We start from the raw sequence: 18,988 nt of genomic DNA, 5'->3' as shown, positions 1-18,988 counted from the left end.
AAGGTCAAAGAGAAAGCCAGTCCTTAAAGTGTGATTTGGGGAGCTGTGTTCCAAAGGAAATAGTTCTTGGGCAGCTATTTTTTGTTTGTTTGTTTGGTTGGTTGGTTTTTTCTTTTTTAATTTTGCTTACAAAGGGGCATCTTCTGTCTTATGCTTTTAAATTCTCTAAGAATTTTCCTTTTCTTTCAGTGAGCTTCCTTCAAGTTCACAGTGAGAGCCAAAGTCCTCTTCATGACATATAAGAGACTGCACAATCTGGCTGCTTTTCCATAATTTTGGGGACGCACAAATGTCTGCATGATTTTGAGAAACTAAAATTACTCTCAAAGTTCTCTTTTTGCATCAGATCTGAAATGTCTGAGAGTAATAGTTTCTGTTGAATTTTTTTTTGTTCATTTTTCTGCACAGTCCATTCTGTTTTTATTACTATCTAGGCTTGAAATATATAGTTTGAAATTATGACATCCTTCCTCTTTGTTATTTTCCTCATGATTGCTTTGGCTATTCAAAGTTTATTTTAGTTTCATGTAAATTTTTGAATTGTATTTTCCATTATTGTGAAAATAGTACCACTGCAATTTTAATAGGAAGTTTATTGAATCTATAGATTACTTTGGATAATATGGCACTTCAATTAATATTCATTTTTTCAATTCATAGACAAAATATTTTAAAATTTATTTGTATCTTTTCTAATTTTTCCTTTTTTTATTGTAAAGATTTTTTACCTCCTTGGTTAATATTTTCCTCAGAAATTTATTATTTAAGGTATAGTCAATAAAATTTTCTTCCTCTATTTTGTCAGATAGTTTAAGTGTATGAAACCATAGATATACTTGTATGTTAATTTTATATTTTGCTAATTTACTGAGTGTATTTATTAGTTTAGAGAGGTTTTAATGTACTGTTTATGGTTTTTTAAATATAAGATTACTTATTTTTTAATTTCAATGGATTTATTTATTTCTTTGACTAATTCTTCTGCCCATACTTCCAGTGCTACATTAAAATAGAAGCATTGAAAATGGGCACAATATAGTTTTGTATTGGTGTTTGAATTTGATGGAGCAGACACCTCTTCAAGTTTTCATAAACTGATTTTAGATTGTAAAGATTTTCTTTTATTGGGCCCTTAGGGTGATGAGATGCCCTCTGAATTTGTAGTGAAGAGGGTTTGTAGCTTGGTCACAAGGCTGCTGGGTCTCCACTAGGTTTCATCTTCAGTTGGCTTGTTACAGGGGCTTGGGTAGTTGTAATTTCCATTTTATTTTTGGACAGACTGCATATCCTTTAGGACTTTGCTCTGTAGGGCAGACACTAGGGCATGTTTTTGCAGTCAGGTCTGCATATGCTGGGCCTTAAATCAGGATGTGGATGAGTGTGGCTTTCAGTGAGTACCAGAGAGATTTCCTCAGGTAACTGTGTGGGTTTCTATATAGGCAGAACTGACCATGAACTGTGGCTCGTGTAACTGAAACTGAGTCAGTGAACTGTTTCAGGGACCATGGTAAAGGCCAAGGTATGCAGGCCTGCCTACATGGCTGTAAATAGATGCCTTCCTCCAGGTCTCTGGAATAGCAGGACCTCTGCCAGACTCTGGCTTGGGAGGAGTTTGTGGTGGCTACAGAGTAAGTTCAGAATTCTCAGTGGGACCAAGTTGGGTGAACCGTATCCTGGTCTGTAGCCAAGAACAGGGGTCCTGTAATTTCCCACCTGAATGAGGGCCTGCCTTCTGAATAGAACACGTCTCAAACTTAAGCTTTAATAGGATTTCACAACTGCATCCCTGGATCTCAAATCTCTCTTAGAGGCACTTATTTTGGAGATGACTTCTTGCTACATAACCAAGGCTGGTCTCAAAATCCTGGCCTGAAGCATTTCTCTCCAACAGTAATGTACCATGTAGCTGTCGTTACAGGTGTGAACCATAATGCCTGGTTGTCTCATAAAGTCATTTTTGGTCAGGGATGGCTGACTTTTTTTGCTATAAGGGGATATGAAAATAGAGCACTTTTATTATTTTCATCTTGCTGATGTCACTCTCCTTATACCTTGTTTCTTTCTATATTCTATTTCAAATTTGTAATTTTAGATTCAGTTATTTAGGATAATATGCTAGAATTTGCATGGTATGCTGAAAGTAAATTAGATAATTAGTAAGCACTCCATATTTATGAAAATAGTTACTAAATAGTTATAGTTACTAACTATAAACATAAATAGTTACTAGTTATAAGTAGTTATAAAATTATGGAATTTTCATCTACTTTCTTCACCCTGTATATAAATAATAAGAATTTATTTCCTAATATTTGTTTTACATATCAGAGGGTCTAACCCTATTCTCCAAAATATATACATATTTTTTTCTGTGTTTAACAATGTAAGGCTATTCTTTGCTTCTAAAGTTAGAATACAGCAGTTTCGTTTTGTGTAAGAATAGCATATATTTAAAACATAAAAAGAAACTCCAGTTTCTTTTAAATGCTAATTTATTAAAAGTTTCTGATTAGAATCTATTTATAATTATACTGCATATTCTCAAAATTTTACTGCTACACAGTGCATGCCAATGATTCAAAATACCTGTATATGATGAGTACATAATACTAGTTAAAGATTGCAGTTACTTCAACAAATTTTTTTTTTTTTGAGAAGGAGTTACCCTCTCTCATCCAGACTGGAGTGCAAGTGGTGTGATCTTGGCTCACTGCAACCTTCACCTTCCGGGTTCAAGCAGTTCTCATGCCTCAGCCTCCCAAGTAGCTGGGATTACAGGCATGTGCCACTATGCCTGGTAATTTTTGTATTTTTAGTAGAGATCGGGTTTCATCATGTTGACAGACTGGTTGACCTGACCTCAGGTGATCCGCCCGCCTCAGCCTCCCAAAGTGCGAGACTACAGGCATGAGCCACCGCGCCTGGCCTGACAAATTTTCGTAATGATACTTCCATGTGTTACACCAGATTTTATGAGTAAACATTTGTCTTATTGTTTGAAGTTCTGTATTAGCATGTTTCTTCAGTGTAGTTTTTTTGTTTGTTGTTGTTTGTTGTTGCTGCTGCTGCTGTTGTTGTTTTGAGAGGAAGTTTCGCCCTGTTGCTCAGGCTAAAGTGCACTGGCGCGATCTCAGCTCACTGCAACCTCCGCCTTCCAAGTTCAAGCCATTCTTCTGCCTCAGCCTCCCGAATAGCTGGGACTACAGGCACGCCACCACCCCCGGCCAATTCTTGCATTATTATTCGAGATGGTGTTTCACCATATTGTTCAGGCTAATCTCAAACTTCTGACCTTGTGATCTGCCCACCTTGGCCTTCCAAAGTGCTGCAATTATAGTCATGAGCCACTGCGCCTGGTCTCAGTGTAGGTTTCTTAACATCAGTTTATTGTGCCTATTGGTTTTACTTATGTATTATAATTTTAGAGAATTTGAAATTCTGTTTGTACACTTTAAGTCCATTTGAGGCTTAAGAGATAAATTGCACGTGTCTATCACAATCAGATTACATATGTGTGTGTGTGTTTATCTATAAATATGACCCCAGTTTTAGTTATGGCTTATCTTATATTCTTAGCTGATTTTCGATGGTAGTTTTATCTTGTCTAAGTGAGTAGTCATGAAGATAGTCTTATTTTCAACATGGGTTTAATGATGAATATATATTTCCTTTTGTGAGAGAAACAGTTTTGTGATTTGAAGGTAATTTTCAAAAAGATTAATAATTCTGGATTTTTTTCAGCTTTTTTTTTTTAAACATTGTTTTAAAAACACGTAACATAACATTTACCATCTTAAATTTATTGAAGTGTACATTTCAGGGCCAGGCATGGTTGTGGCTCTCTTCTGTAATCCCAGGATTTTGGGAGGCCAAGACAGGAGGATTCCTGGAGCCCAGAAGTTTGAGACCAGCCTGGGGAACATATGGAGACCCCTTTCTATAAAAAAAAAATTAATAAGAGTCAGGCATCGTGGTGTGCAGCTGTGGTCCCAGCTACATGGGAGATTGAGCTGGAGTCAAAATTGTGCCACTACACTCCAGCTTGGGTGACAGAGTGAGACCCTGTCTCAAAATAAACAAGCTGTTCATTTCAGGCATGTTAAGTATATTCACATTGTTATGCAAAAGACTCCTAGAAATTTTACATCTTGCAAAACTAAAGCTCAATACCCATGAAATAACAACTGCTAATTTTACCCTCTCTCCAGCCCTTGACAGACAAAATTTCCACTTTCTATTTTTATGATTTTGACTACTTAAGGTATCTCATATAAGTGGAATTGTACAGTATCCATAATTTTGTTACTGGATTATTCAAGTGACATAATATTCTCAATGTTTATCTTAAAATGTGACAAGATTGTTTTATTTAAGGTGGAATAATATTCCATTTTATGTATATGTTATTTTTTTGATGTATTTTTAAATCAAGAGACATCTGGGTTGCTTCAGCCTTTTGGCTTTTTTGAATACTGGTATAATAAAGATAGATTTTCAAATATGTCTTCCAGGTCCTGTGTTGCTTTTTTTTTTTTTTTTTTGAGATGGAGTCTCACTCTGTCACCCACGCTAGAGTGCAGTGGTGTGATCTCGTCTAACTGCAATCTCTGTCTTCTGGGTTCAAGCGATTCTCCTGCTTCATCCTCCCAAGTAACTGGGATTTTAGGCGCCCACAACAATGCCCAGCTAGTTTTTTGTATTTTTAGTAGAGACAGGGACAGCCTGGTCTCAAACTCCTGGCCTCAGGTGATCTGCCCCTACCTTGGCCTCCCAAATTGCTAGGATTACGGGCTTGAGCCACTGTGCCTGGCTTTTTTTACGTATTTTGGATATAGATTTATAAATGAGAAACATTTATAACTTTTTAAAATAATGACTGCACCTTTGTTATCCACCAACATTCAACTTAGGTTTCATTTTTATTGCATCATCAACAGATTTGGTGTTTTTAAAAAAATTTATAGTGGCCATTCTAATGTGTGTGAGGTGATTTTGTTTGTCATCATGTTTTTTTTTTTTCATTTCTCTATAAACTAGTAATTTTTTGTGTCCTTTCAAATGCTTTTTCTCATTTGTGTACTTTTCTAATAAAAATTTCATTTGTCCATTTCTAAATTAAGTTATTCAACTTCATTGTTTAGTTTTAAGGGTTGTTTATATATTTTGAATATTAATTTCTGTCACATGTAATATGCAAATGTTTTACCCATTTTCTAAGGGATGTTGTTACTCTTGAATTGTTTCTAATATGCAGAAATTTTGAAGTCTAGTGTAAACTTTTCTGTTTCATTTGTTGCTCAGGCATTTAATTTTGTATCTAAGAAAATTGTGCCAAGACCAGTGTCATGTCTTTTTCCCGTATTTTTTTCTAAAAGATTTGTTAGTTATTTTATGTCTAAATATTTTATTAAAAATATATTTTTGTAACATTCAAGGAAATAATCCAACTTTATTTTATCGGTGTTGATATTCACTTTTCAACATCATTTTTTGAAGAGATTATTTTTCTCCATTTTTTACTCATGGCAACTTTGTGGAAGATCATTTCATCATATACAGAAGGGTTCATTTCTGAGCTCTCCATTCTGTTCTTTCATCTGTTTATCTTTGTGTCAGTATCACATTGTTTATGTTCTGTAGCTTTTAACTCTAGATTTTATTGACATTTTGTGAAAAATGAAATTTTTTGACCCCTGAGCAAGAATATGTTGAAGAGTGTGTTTCATATACACAGTTTTGAATTTGCCAGTTTGACTTTTGCTTTTAATTCCTAGTTTCATTCAGTTTTTGTTAGAAAACACACAGTGTGTAATTTTAGTCTTTTTTAAATGATTGTTTTTGTTGTTTTGAGGCAAGATTTTACCGTCACCTCGTGTGAAGTGCAGTGGCATAATTTTGGCTCTCTGTAGCCTCAGCCTCCTGGGCTCAAGTGATCCTTTTACCTCAGTTTTCTGAGTAGCTAGGACTACAGATATGCACTAGATGTCTGTTTAATGGTTGGTTTGTTTGTAGTGTTCGGATCTGACTACGTTGCCCAGGCTGGTCTTAAACTTTTGGCACCAATGGATCCTCTTACCTTGATCTCCCAAAGTGTTAGGATTGTAGACAACAGCCATTTCACCCAATCAGTATTTTTGAATTTAATAAAACTTGGTATGTGTCCTAACAGAATACACCAGATGCAAATAAGAATATTTTGTATTATCTTGGTTTTGACTGGAAAGTTTTGTATGCATCTGTGAAGCCTAGTTGGTCTATAATATGGTTTGGATATCCATGTTCTCCAAACCTCATGCTGCAGTATAAATCCTTAATGTTGGATGTAGGACCTGGTGGGACATGTTTGGGTCACAGGGGCAAATTTCTCATGAATGGCTGGTACATTTTCTTGGTAACCAAAAAGTTTACGCTCTATTGATTCAAATGAGAGTAGGTTCCTTAAAAGAACCTGGCTCCTTCACCTCACACTTGCTCTGTCTCTTACCGTATAATACATCCAGTTACTCTTTATTTTTCACCATGATTGTAAGTTTCCTGAGATCTTCCCCAGAAGCAGATGTTGACACACACTTCTTATACAGTCTGCCAAACTGTGAGCCAAATATACCCCTTTCGTTATAAATAACGTACTCTCAATTATTCCTCTATTTGCAAAATAATTAACATAGTCTATAATGTTTTCTAAGTTTCCTGTTTCTTATTTTTTTTCTGAATTTTCCATTTACTGCAAATGGGGTCTTGATGTCTACAATGATTATGTTGCTATGTGTGTCTTCCTTCATTTTGTCAATATTTGCTTTATGTATTTTGGAGCCCTGATGTTATATATACATATACATATAGAAAGATAAATATTATAGTTATAGATTTCTGCTACATCAACTCACTTTGTCATAATATAATATCAGTCTTTGTCTCATAGTAGTACATGACTTAAAGCATGTTATGTCTAATTATGACTACCCCACTCAATTGTGGTTACTATTTTCATGGAATATACGTTTTTCCATTCTGTTACTTCAGCCTATTTGACTGAATGCTAAAATGAGTCTCTTATAGGCAGCATACTGATTGCTTTTTTAAAAAAACCACTCAGGCTTTCTATTTCTTTTTCTCTATATAATTTTATTTATTTATTTATTTATTTAGACATGCAGTTTTGCTCTTGTTGCCCAGGCTGCAGTGCAATGGTGCAATCTCAGTTCACTGCAGCCTCCATCTCCTGGGTTTAAGCAATTCTCCTGCCTCAGCCTCCAGAGTAGCTGAGATTACAGGCGCCCGCCACCATGCCCAGCTAATTTTTTTATATTTTTAGTAGAGACAGGGTTTCACCGTGTTGGCCAGGCTGGTCTTGAACTCCTGACTTCAGATGATCTGCCCATTTCGGCCTCCCAAAGTGCTGGGATTACAGGCATGAGCCACCACGCCTGGCCTCATTTATTTTTGAAATAGGGCCTCACTCTGTCAACCAGGCTGATTTGCGTGTCTCACTGCTATCCAGACCTCCCAAACTCAGATTATCCTCTCATTTTAGCCTCTCAAGTAGCTGGGTTACTAGTATGTGCCATCACACCCAAATAGCTTTTTTGTATTTTTTGTAGAGACAGAGTTTTGCCATGTTGCCCAGGCTGGTCTTGAACTCCTGGGATCAAGTGATCAGCCTACGTTGGCCTTCCAAAGTCCTAAGATTACATTTTATTTTATTAAGTAGTTTAATTAATTTATATTTAAAATGATTGCTTAAAGAAATGAAGTTGTTATTTCCAGTTATGTTATTATTTTGTGTGTTTCTAGTAGTTTTATTTTTCTCATTTCCTGTTTTACTTTCTTAATTTTTATTTTATTTTGTACTGGCATGCATTATTTTTTATTTTCTTTTGCATACTTTCTATAAATATTATCTTTGTAATCATCTTGAAAGCTGGAGATTACATACATCTTAAAGTTAAAACAATATGTTTTAATTTTATAACAACTTCAATTTAATACAAAAACTATGTCTCTACATTTTCCAGTTTTTTATTGATATTAAAATTATTTTATATGGTATATTAACAAATTTAGGCAGAATTTTTTTTTTTTTTGAGACAGAGTGTCACTCTGTTGTCCAGGCAGGAATGCAATGGCACAATCTTGGCTCACTGCAGCCTCCATCTCCCAGGTACAAGTGATTCTCCTGCCTCAGCCTCCCGTGTAGCCGGGATTACAGGTGTGCACCACTATGCCCGGCTAATTTTTGTATTTTTAGTAGAGACAGGGTTTCACCATGTTGGCCAGGCTGGTCTTGAAGTCCTGGCCTTGTGATTCCCCCCTTGGCCTTCCAAAGCACTGGGCTTACAGGCATGAGCCACTGCGCCCAGCCGATTTATGCACATTTACATATTGTTTTTTATATTCTATAAAAGAACTTTAAAGGTTTTATGAATAATCATTTCGATTTTGTTTTTTGTTTTGTTTTGTTTTGTTTTTTGAGATTGAGTCTCACTCTATGGCCCAGGATGGAGTGTGGTGGGCACCATTGCACTGGGCCTTTTTTTGTTGTTTTTTTGAGATGGAGTCTTTCTCTGTCACAGGCTGGAGTACTGGGGCATGATTTTGGCTCGTTACAATCTCCACCTCCTTGATTCAAGAAATTCTCCTGCCTTGTCCTCCTCAGTAGCTGGGACAACAGGAATGCGCCACCATGCCCAAATAATTTTTGCACTTTTAGTACAAACGGTGTTTCACCATGTTATTCAGGCTGGTCTTGGACTCCTGACCTCAGACAGTCCACCCACCTTGGCCTCCCAAAGTGTTGGGATTACAGGCGTGAGCCAGGGAGCACAACCCTGTATATTATATCTTGTAGGACTGTGCCAATGGTGATGAACAGTCTCAACTTTTATTTTGGAAAGTCTTTATTTTTATATTCTTTTTGAAGTAAAATAATTTTGAATCGAGTATTACTGGTTAGAAGTTTTTGTTGTTGTTACATCAAAATTTGGGAAGTTCTCAGCTTTTTTTTTTTAAATCTTCAAGTAACCTCTGTATTACTTTACCTTATATTTTAAGAGTCCTTTCATGAATACATTGATCTACTTGTTTTACATCCCATGTTTTAATTTTTTTGTAATTTAATATTTTGTGTTATGTATTTTTGGGAATGTCACATCACATCATTTAATTATGTGTTGATTTTTTAGTTTATATTATAATTGTATATAACAATATATTTTTTAGTTTATAATTGTATGTAACAATATTTAACTGTACAATTTAAGACAGTGAAGAGCAAAATTAAATATGAAAAAGCCGTGTATCTATTGCCAATATAATTGTTTCTGTGTTTCTTTGCCTGTATAAATATTATCCCTGTAGCTTTGTGTCACTTGTATATTTGTTTTGTAGGTATGGTGTAACAGGTTTTTGGTTTTGGTTTTGGTTTTGGTTTTTTTGAGAGGGAATTTCACTCTTGTTATGCAGGCTGCAGTACAATGGTGGGATCTCAGCTCACTGAAACTTCCAACTTCTAGGTTCATGCCATTCTCCTACCTCAGCCTCCTGAGTAGCTGGGATTACAGGAATGTGCCACCACACCCGGCTAATTTTGTACTTTTAGTAGAGACAGGGTTTCACCATTTTGGTCAGGTTGGTCTCAAACTCCTGACCTCAGGTGGTCTGCCTGCCTCGGCCTCCCAAAGTGCTGGGATTACAGGCATGAGCCACTTCGCCTGGCCTGTAACAGTTTTTTTAATCCTGTCTAGGTGAGTAGTCATAAAATCTCTCCCAATTTCGGCATCTATTTATTTTTGAATCTATATTAATTTTGTGCCAGAGAAACATTTTTGGATTTGAAGATAATTTAAAAACAATAATTACTCTATATCTCTTTTAGGTATTATTGTTTATTTTTACTTATGTGTTATGTGTCAAAAACATATAACAAAATTAACAATAAAATTTTCTAGGCTGGGCGTGGTGGCTTATGCCTGTAATCCCGTCACTTTCAAAGGCCGAGGTGGGTGGATCACGGTGTCAGAAGATTGAGACCATCCTGGCCAACATGGTGAAACCCTGTCTCTACTAAAATACAAAAAATTAGCCAGGCGTGGTGGCGCTCACCTGTAATTCCAGCTACTGAGAAGGCTGAGGCAGGGGAATCACTTAAACCCAGGAGGCGGAGGTTGCAGTGAGCTGAGATAATGCCACTGCAGTTTTGCCTGAGAGTTAGAGTGACAAGTATATATTTCTAAATATTCAGTTTGGTCATATTAATTATATTGACATTGTTATGCAACATCACTAGAATGTTTTTATCTTGCAAAGCTAAATCTCACTACACATTAAACAACTACCAATTCGTCCAATTTCTTGGCACTTTTCAAACACCACTCTGTTTTCTGTTTCTAGGAGTATAACTGCTTTACATATCTCATATAATCTCTGTCTTTTTCTGGCTGGCTTATTTTATTTTGCATAATGTCATCAATATTTATCTTAATAGTTAGACTATTTTCTGCTATTTGAAAACTGAATGAGATTCCAGTATTTTTCTACCTACTGAATGATTTGATGACAGAAATTTGTATTGTTTTAACCTATTGGCTTTCAGTAACAATGCTGCAATAATTATATGAAAGCTAACATATGTGCTGCATTCTGTTTTATTGTTCTACTTTTTTACTTTTATACTCATACCAAATTGTTTTAATTCTGTAGCTTTTTGATGTGTTTAGAAATCAGAAATTGTAATGCCTCCAACATTATTCCTTGAAGATTATTGAGTGTACTTTATTATCTCTTTAGATTCCATATACTTTTGGATTTGCTGTTTTTATTCAAAAGTGCAATGAGAAATTTGAAAAATGGTGCATTAATTCTGTAGATTAAATTGAACAGTATAGACATCTTCACAATATTACTCCTTTTTCGATTGTTTGTTTTTGAGATGGAGTTAAATTCACCCACCTCGGCCTCCCAAAGTGCTGGGATTACAGGCCTGAGCCACCGCACCCAACCAGTTATTTCAACAAGTGCATGCTTAATACTGTGTTGTATCATTTCTAAATATTTTTAAATTTATCAATTATTTATATTATTGTTTTATGCTCTAATTCCATTTTTGTCATAGAAGGTGATCTATAAAATTTCAGTTTTAAAAAATGTGTTAAGGCTTTGTTTTTGGCCTAACAGGTGGTCTATAAAGAAGAAAGTTGTATGAGGTACTGAGAAGGCTGTGTATCCTGATGTTGTCGAGGAGTGTTCTCTATACCTTCATTAGAAATAATTGGTTTTTTACTGCCTTCTAGTCTTCTGTTTCCTTACTAATATTCTCTCTTGTTTTATTACAGAAAGTGGAGTATTGAAATATCCTACTATAATTATATTGCTCTCTTTGTGTTTATTCAGTTTTGTTAGTATTTGCTTTATATAGCTGAAACCCCAATATGAGACACACACACATAAATACACACATGTATATACAAATTTGTAATAGGTTCCCAGTGAATGAATCTAATGTCCTTCTTTGTCTTTTTGAAGTTTTGACTTAAATACATTTTATAAAGTATGACAGTTTTTAACTTAACTTGTAGCTTGTGTAGCATTATCTTGACCCCTTCTCCTCTTGTTTTGATAATATTTACATGAGGGGGGAGGAGCCAAGATGGCCGAATAGGAACAGCTCTGGTCAACAGCTCCCAGCGTGAGTGATACAGAAGACGGGTGATTTGTGCATTTCCAACTGGGGTACTGGGTTCATCTCACTGGGCCAGACAGTAGGCGCAGGATGGTGGGTGCAGCGCACTGTGCACGAGCCGAAGCAGGGCAAGGCATCGCCTCACCCAGGAAGTGCAAGGGGTCAGGGAATTCCCTTTCCTAGTCAAAGAAAAGGGTGACAGATGGCAACTGGAAAATTTGGTCACTCCCACCCTAATACTGCGCTTTTCCAACGGGCTTAAAAAACGGCACACCAGGATATTATATCCCTCACCCGGCTCAGAGGGTCCTACGCCAATGGAGTCTCACTCATTGCTAGCACAGCAGCCCGAGATCAAACTGCAAGGCAGCAGTGAGGCTAGGCGAGGGGCGCCCACCATTGCCGAGTTAGTTGTTTGATTAGGTAAACAAAGCAGCCAGGAAGCTCAAACTGGGTGGAGCCCACCACAGCTCAAGGAGGCCTGCCTGCCTCTGTAGGCTCCACCTCTGGGGGCAGGGCACAGACAAACAAAAAGACAGCAGTAACCTCTGCAGACTTAAATGTCCCTCTCTCACAGCTTTGAAGAGAGTAGTGGTTCTCCCAGCACGCAGCTTGAGATCTGAGAATGGGCAGACTGCCTTCTCAAGTGGGTCCCTGACCTCCAAGTAGCCTAACTGGGAGGCACCCCCCAGTAGGGGTGGACTGACACCTGACACGGCGGGGTACTCCTCTGAGACAAAACTTCCAGAGGAACGATCAGGCAGCAGCATCTGCGGTTCACCAAAATCCGCTGTTCTGCAGCCACCGCTGCTGATACCCAGGCAAACAGGGTCTGGAGTGGACCTCTAGCAAACTCCAACAGACCTGCAGCTGAGGGTCCTGTCTGTTAGAAGGGAAACTAACAAACAGAAAGGACATCCACACCAAAAACCCATCTGTACATCACCATCATCAAAGACCAAAGGTAGATAAAACCACAAAGATGGGAAAAAAGCAGAGCAGAAAAACTGGAAACTCTAAAAATCTGAGCGCCTCTCCTCTTCCAAAGGAACGCAGCTCCTCACCGGGAACAGAACAAAGCTGGACGGAGAATGACTTTGACGAGTTGAGAGAAGGCTTCAGACGATCAAACTACTCCAAGCTACAGGAGGAAATTCGAACTAATGGCAAAGAAGTTAAAAGCTTTGAAAAAAAATTAGATGAATGGATAACTAGAATAACCAATGCAGAGAAGTTTTTAAAGGACCTGATGGAGCTGAAAACCAAGGCATGAGAGCTATGTGACGAATGCAGAAGCCTCTATAGCCGATGCGATCAACTGGAAGAAAGGGTATCAGCGATGGGAAATGAAATGAATGAAATGAAGTGAGAAGAGAAGTTTAGAGAAAAAAGAATAAAAAGAAACGAACAAAGCCTCCAAGAAATATGGGACTATGTGAAAAGACCAACTCTACATCTGATTGGTGTATCTAAAAGTGACGGGAAGAATGGAACCAAGTTGGAAAGCATTCTGCAGGATATTATCCAGGAGAACTTCCCCAATCTAGCAAGGCAGACCAACATTCAAATCAGGAAATACAGAGAACGCCACAAAGATACTCCTCAAGAAGAGCAACTCCAAGACACATAATTGTCAGATTCACCAAAGTTGAAATGAAGGAAAAAATGTTAAGAGCAGCCAGAGAGAAAGCTCGGGTTACCCACAAAGGGAAGCCCAGCAGACTAACAGCTGATCTCTCGGCAGAAACTCTACAAGCCAGAAGAGAGTGGGGGCCAATATTCAACATTTTTAAAGAAAAGAATTTTCAACCCGGAATTTCATATCCAGCCAAACTAAACTTCATAAGTGAAGGAGAAATAAAATACAGACAAGCAAATGCTGAGAGATTTTGTCACCACCAGGCCTGCCCTAAAAGAGCTCCTGAAGGAAGCACTAAACATGGAAAGGAACAACCGGTACCAGCCGCTGCAAAATCATGCCAAAATGTAAAGACCATCGAGACTAGGAAGAAACTGCATGAACTAACAAGCAAAATAACCAGCTAACATAATGACAGGATCAAATTCACACATAACAATATTAACTTTAAATGGAAATGGGCTAAATGCTCCAATTAAAAGACACAGACTGGCAAATTGGATAAAGAGTCAAGACCCATCAGTGTGCTGTATTCAGGAAACCCATCTCACGTGCAGGGACACACATAGGCTCAAAATAAAGGGATGGAGGAAGATCTACCAAGCAAATGGAAAACAAAAAAAAGGCAGGGGTTGCAATCCTAGTCTCTGATAAAACAGACTTTAAACCAACAAAGATCAAAAGAGACAAAGAAGGCCATTACATAATGGTAAAGGGATCAATTCAACAAGAAGAGCTAACTATCCTAAATATATATGCACCCAATACAGGAGTACCCAGATTCATAAAGCAAGTTCTTAGTGACCTACAAAGAGACTTAAACTCCCACACAATAATAATGGGAGACTTTAACACTGCACTGTCAACGTTAGACAGAAAGTTAGACAGATCAACGAGACAGAAAGTTAACAAGGATACCCAGGAATTGAACTCAGCTCTGCACCAAGTGGACCTAATAGACATCTACAGAACTCTCCACCCCAAATCAACAGAATATACATTCTTTTCAGCACCACACCACACCTACTCCAAAATTGACCACATACTTGGAAGTAAAGCACTCCTCAGCAAATATAAAAGAACAGAAATTATAACAAACTGTCTCTCAGACCACAGTGCAGTCAAACTAGAACTCAGGATTAAGAAACTCACTTAAAACCACTCAACTACATGGAAACTGAACAACCTGCTCCTGAATGACTACTGGGTAAATAATGAAATGAAGGCAGAAATAAAGATGTTCTTTGAAACCAACAAGAACAAAGACACAACATACCAGAATCTCTGGGACACATTCAAAGCAGTGTGTAGAGGGAAATTTATAGCACTAAATGCCCACAAGAGAAAGCAGGAAAGATCTAAAATTGACACCCTAACACCACAATTAAAAGAACTAGAGAGGCAAGAGCAAACATTCAAAAGCTAGCAGAAAGCAAGAAATCACTAAGATCAGAGCAGAACTGAAGGAAATAGAGACACAAAAAAACCCTCAAAAAATCAATGAATCCAGAAGCTGGTTTTTCGAAAAGATCAACAAAATTGATGGACCACTAGCAAGACTAATAAAGAAGAAAAGAGAGAAGAATCAAATAGACACAATAAAAAATGATAAAGGGGATATCACCACCGATCCCACAGAAATACAAACTACCATCAGAGAATACTATAAACACCTCTATGCAAATAAACTAGAAAATCTAGAAGAAATGGATAAATTCCTCGACACATACATCCTCCCAAGACTAAACCAGGAAGAAGCTGAATCTCTGAATAGACCAATAACAGGAGCTGAAATTGAGGCAATAGTCAATAGCTTACCAATCAAAAAAAGTTCAGGACCAGATGGATTCACAGCCGAATTCTACCAGAGGTACAAAGAGGAGCTGGTACCATTCCTTCTGAAACTATTCCAACCAATAGAAAAAGAGGGAATCCTCCCTAACTCATTTTATGAGGCCAGCATCATCCTGATACCAAAGCCTGGCAGAGACACAACCAAAAAAGAGAATTTTAGACCAATATCCTTGATGAACATTGATGCAAAAATTCTCAATAAAATACTGGCAAACCAAATCCAGCAGCACATAAAAAAGCTTATCCACCATGATCAAATGGGCTTCATCCCTGGGATGCAAGGCTGGTTCGACTTACACAAATCAATAAATGTACTCCAGCATATAAACAGAACCAAAGACAAAAAACACATGATTATCTCAATAGATACAGAAAAGGCCTTTCACAAAATTCAACAACACTTCATACTAAAAACTCAATAAATTAGGTATTGATGGGTCTTATCTCAAAATAATAAGAGCTATCTATGACAAACCCACAGCCAATATCATACTGAACGGGCAAAAACTGGAAGCATGTCCTTTGAAAACTGGCACAAGACAGGGATGCCCCCTCTCACCACTCCTATTCAACATAGTGTTGGAAGTTCTGGCCAGGGCAATCAGGCAGGAGAAGGAAATAAAGTGTATTCAATTAGGAAAAGAGGAAGTCAAATTGTCCCTGTTTGCAGATGACATGATTGTATATCTAGAAAACCCCATTGTCTCAGCCCAAAATCTCCTCAAGCTGATAAGCAACTTCAGCAAAGTCTCAGGACACAAAATCAATGTACAAAAATCACAAGCATTCTTATACACCAATAACAGACAGAGAGCCAAATCATGAGTAAACTCCCATTCACAATTGCATCAAAGAGAATAAAATACCTAGGAATCCACCTTACAAGGGATGTGAAGGACCTCGTCAAGGAGAACTACAAACCACTGCTCAGTGAAATAAAAGAGGATACAAACAAATGGAAGAACATTCCATGCTCATGAATAGGAAGAATCCATATCGTGAAAATAGCCATACAGCCCAAGGTAATTTATAGATTCAATGCCATCCCCATCAAGCTACCGATGACTTTCTTCACAGAATTGGAAAAAACTACTTTAAAGTTCATATGAAACCAAAAAAGAGCCCGCATCCCCAAGTCAATCCTAAGCCAAAAGAACAAAGCTGGAGGCATCACACTACCTGACTTCAAACTATACTACAAGGCTACAGTAACCAAAACAGCATGGTACTGGTACCAAACCAGAGATATAGACCAATGGAACAGAACAGAGCCCTCAGAAATAATGCCGCTTATCTACAACTATCTGACCTTTGACAAACCTGACAAAAACAAGCAATGGGGAAAGGATTCCCTATTTAATAAATGGTGCTGGGAAAACTGTCTAGCCCTATGTAGAAAGCTGAAACTGGATCCGTTCCTTACACCTTATACAAAAATTAATTCAAGATGGATTAAAGACTTAAATGTTAGACCTAAAACCATAAAAACCCTAGAAGAAAACCTAGGCAGTACCATTCAGGACATAGGTATGGGCAAGGGCTTCATGTCTAAAACACCAAAAGCAATGGCAACGAAAGCCAAAATTGACAAATGGGATCTAATTAAACTAAAGAGCTTCTGCACAGCAAAAGAAACCACCATCAGAGTGAACAGGCAACCTACAGAATGGGAGAAAATTTTTGCAACCTGCTCATCTGACAAAGGGCAAATATCCAGAATCTACAATGAACTCAAACAAATTTACAAGAAAAAAACAAACAGCCCCATCTTTTTGATGGGCGAAGGATATGAACAGACACTTCTCAAAAGAAGACATTTATGCAGCCAAAAAACAGATGAAAAAATGCTGATAATTACTGGCCATCAGAGAAATGCAAATCAAAACCACAATGAGATACCATCTCACACCAATTAGAATGGCAATCATTAAAAAGTCAGGAAACAACAGGTGCTGGAGAGGATGTGGAGAAATAGGAACACTTTTACACTGTTGGTGGGACTGTAAACTAGTTCAACCATTGTGGAAGTCAGTGTGGTGATTCCTCAGGGATCTAGAACTAGAAATACCATTTGATCCAGCCATCCCATTACTGGGTATATACCCAAAGGATTATAAATCATGCTGCTATAAAGACACATGGACATGTTTGTTTGTAGCAGCACTATTCACAATAGCAAAGACTTGGAACCAACCTAAATGTCCAACAACGATAGACTGGATTAGGAAAATGTGGCACATATACACCATGGAATACTATGCAGCCATAAAAAATGATGAGTTCATGTCCTTTGTAGGGGCATGGATGAAACTGGAAACCATCATTCTCAGCAAACTATCGCAAGGACAAAAAACCAAACACCGCATGTTCTCACTAATAGGTGGGAATTGAACAATGAGAATACATGGACACAGGAAGGGAAACATCACACACCGGGGACTGTTGTGGCGTCAGGGGCGGGGGGAGGGATAGCATTGGGAGATATACCTAATGCTAAATGACGAGTTAATGGGTGCAACACACCAACATGGCACATGTATACATATGTAACAAACCTGCACGTTGTGCACATGTACCCTAAAACTTAAAGTATAATAATAATAAAATTAAAAAATATATTTACATGAAATTCTACTTCTGTCTTGCCACTTTCAGTCTTTTTTTGTCAGTAGATCTCAACTGACTCCTGTAGAAAGGCAAGTTGACTCTTGATTTTTAAAATTTTTTAATAAACCTGTTTATTGAAAGTATATCTCTTGATTGGAAAGATAATTATATATATATTTAAATGGTTTTCTGAAAGAGAAAAACTTACTAATGTTATTTTATTATTTGTTTTATTTGATTCTTATATCTTTGTCTTTCCTTTTCTCTTTCTGTGGTTTTCGTGGTTTTTTGCTTTTTGTATTGGTATTTTTCCAGGATTTTTTAAATTTTCTTTTGTGTATCCATACAAATATTTTCTTAGCGGTACTTTGGGGGATTACATAAAACCTCTAAAAGATCCAACAATATATTTGAATGTGGTAAAAAATAAACTTCAGTTGAATACAAAAATTCTTCATCATTACATCTGCCTACATTACAGCTCCTAAAATTCTCTTCTTATCTATGATTTTTGAAGTTTTGCTTGTATGTGTGTTTGTTATAAATATCTTTGTGTGTATCCTAGTTTGTTTCTTCAGCTTTTTCATGTTTACATCATTTTTTCTTTTAAGAAATTTTTCAATTATTTTTTGCATTTTTTATATCCACAATTTTTGTTTTTTGCTATTTCAATATTTCTTATTATTATCCTCATTTTTATCTTCAGTACTTGTTTGTTTCACTTACCTAATGTTATTCAAATTTATTTATTTATTTAGTTAGTTTTTCTGAGATGGAGTCTTTTTCTGTCACCCAGGCTCTGGAGTGCAGTGGCGCCATCTCAGCTCATAGCTACCTCTGCCTACCGAGTTCAAGTAATTCTCCGGCCTCTGTCTCCCAAGTAGCTGGGGTTACAGGTGGCTGCCAGCATTCCAGCTAATTTTTTGTATTTTTAGCAGAGATGGGTTTTTACCATGTTGGCCAGGCTAATTTTGGACTCCTGACCTCAAATTAGGAGGCCAAGGTGGCCTCCTAAGTTGCTGCGATTACAAGCATGAGCCATTGCACCCAGCCTATTTTATTTTTGAGACAGTCTTGCTCTGTCACCCAGTCTGAAGTGCAGTGGTACAATATTCACTCACTGCAACTGTCCCCTCCCAGGTTCAAGCAATTCTTGTGTGTCAGCCTCCCAAGTAGCTGGGATTACAGGCACATGCCACTGTGCCCAGCTA

General features: G+C 37.3%; 1 protein-coding gene and 1 pseudogene across 3 annotated transcripts in view; one reads left to right on the top strand and one right to left on the bottom strand.

Annotated features, from left to right (window-relative positions):
• The window catches only part of LOC103783577 (zinc finger protein 93-like), a 200,027-nt pseudogene that overhangs the window by 51,602 nt on the left and 129,437 nt on the right, over nucleotides 1–18,988 (bottom strand).
• Nucleotides 1–18,988, top strand: part of LOC100984763 (zinc finger protein 626) — a 39,361-nt gene that overhangs the window by 16,046 nt on the left and 4,327 nt on the right. The window contains exon 4 of one of the 3 annotated variants that reach the window (XM_063600058.1): nucleotides 190–16,033. The exons of the other annotated variants lie outside the window; for them this stretch is intronic. Within the exon in view, the coding sequence (XP_063456128.1) occupies nucleotides 190–242 (53 nt within the window). The 3' untranslated portion in view covers nucleotides 243–16,033. Of the gene's footprint in view, nucleotides 1–189; nucleotides 16,034–18,988 lie in introns of those variants that run through there. 3 annotated transcript variants of the gene reach the window in all.

Source organism: Pan paniscus, chromosome 20, assembly GCF_029289425.2.
Source record: "Pan paniscus chromosome 20, NHGRI_mPanPan1-v2.0_pri, whole genome shotgun sequence".
In the NCBI taxonomy this organism is placed as follows: Eukaryota; Metazoa; Chordata; class Mammalia; order Primates; family Hominidae; genus Pan; species Pan paniscus.
The sequence above is the reverse complement of the archived record's forward strand: the minus strand, read 5'-3'. Positions and strand labels throughout refer to the sequence as shown.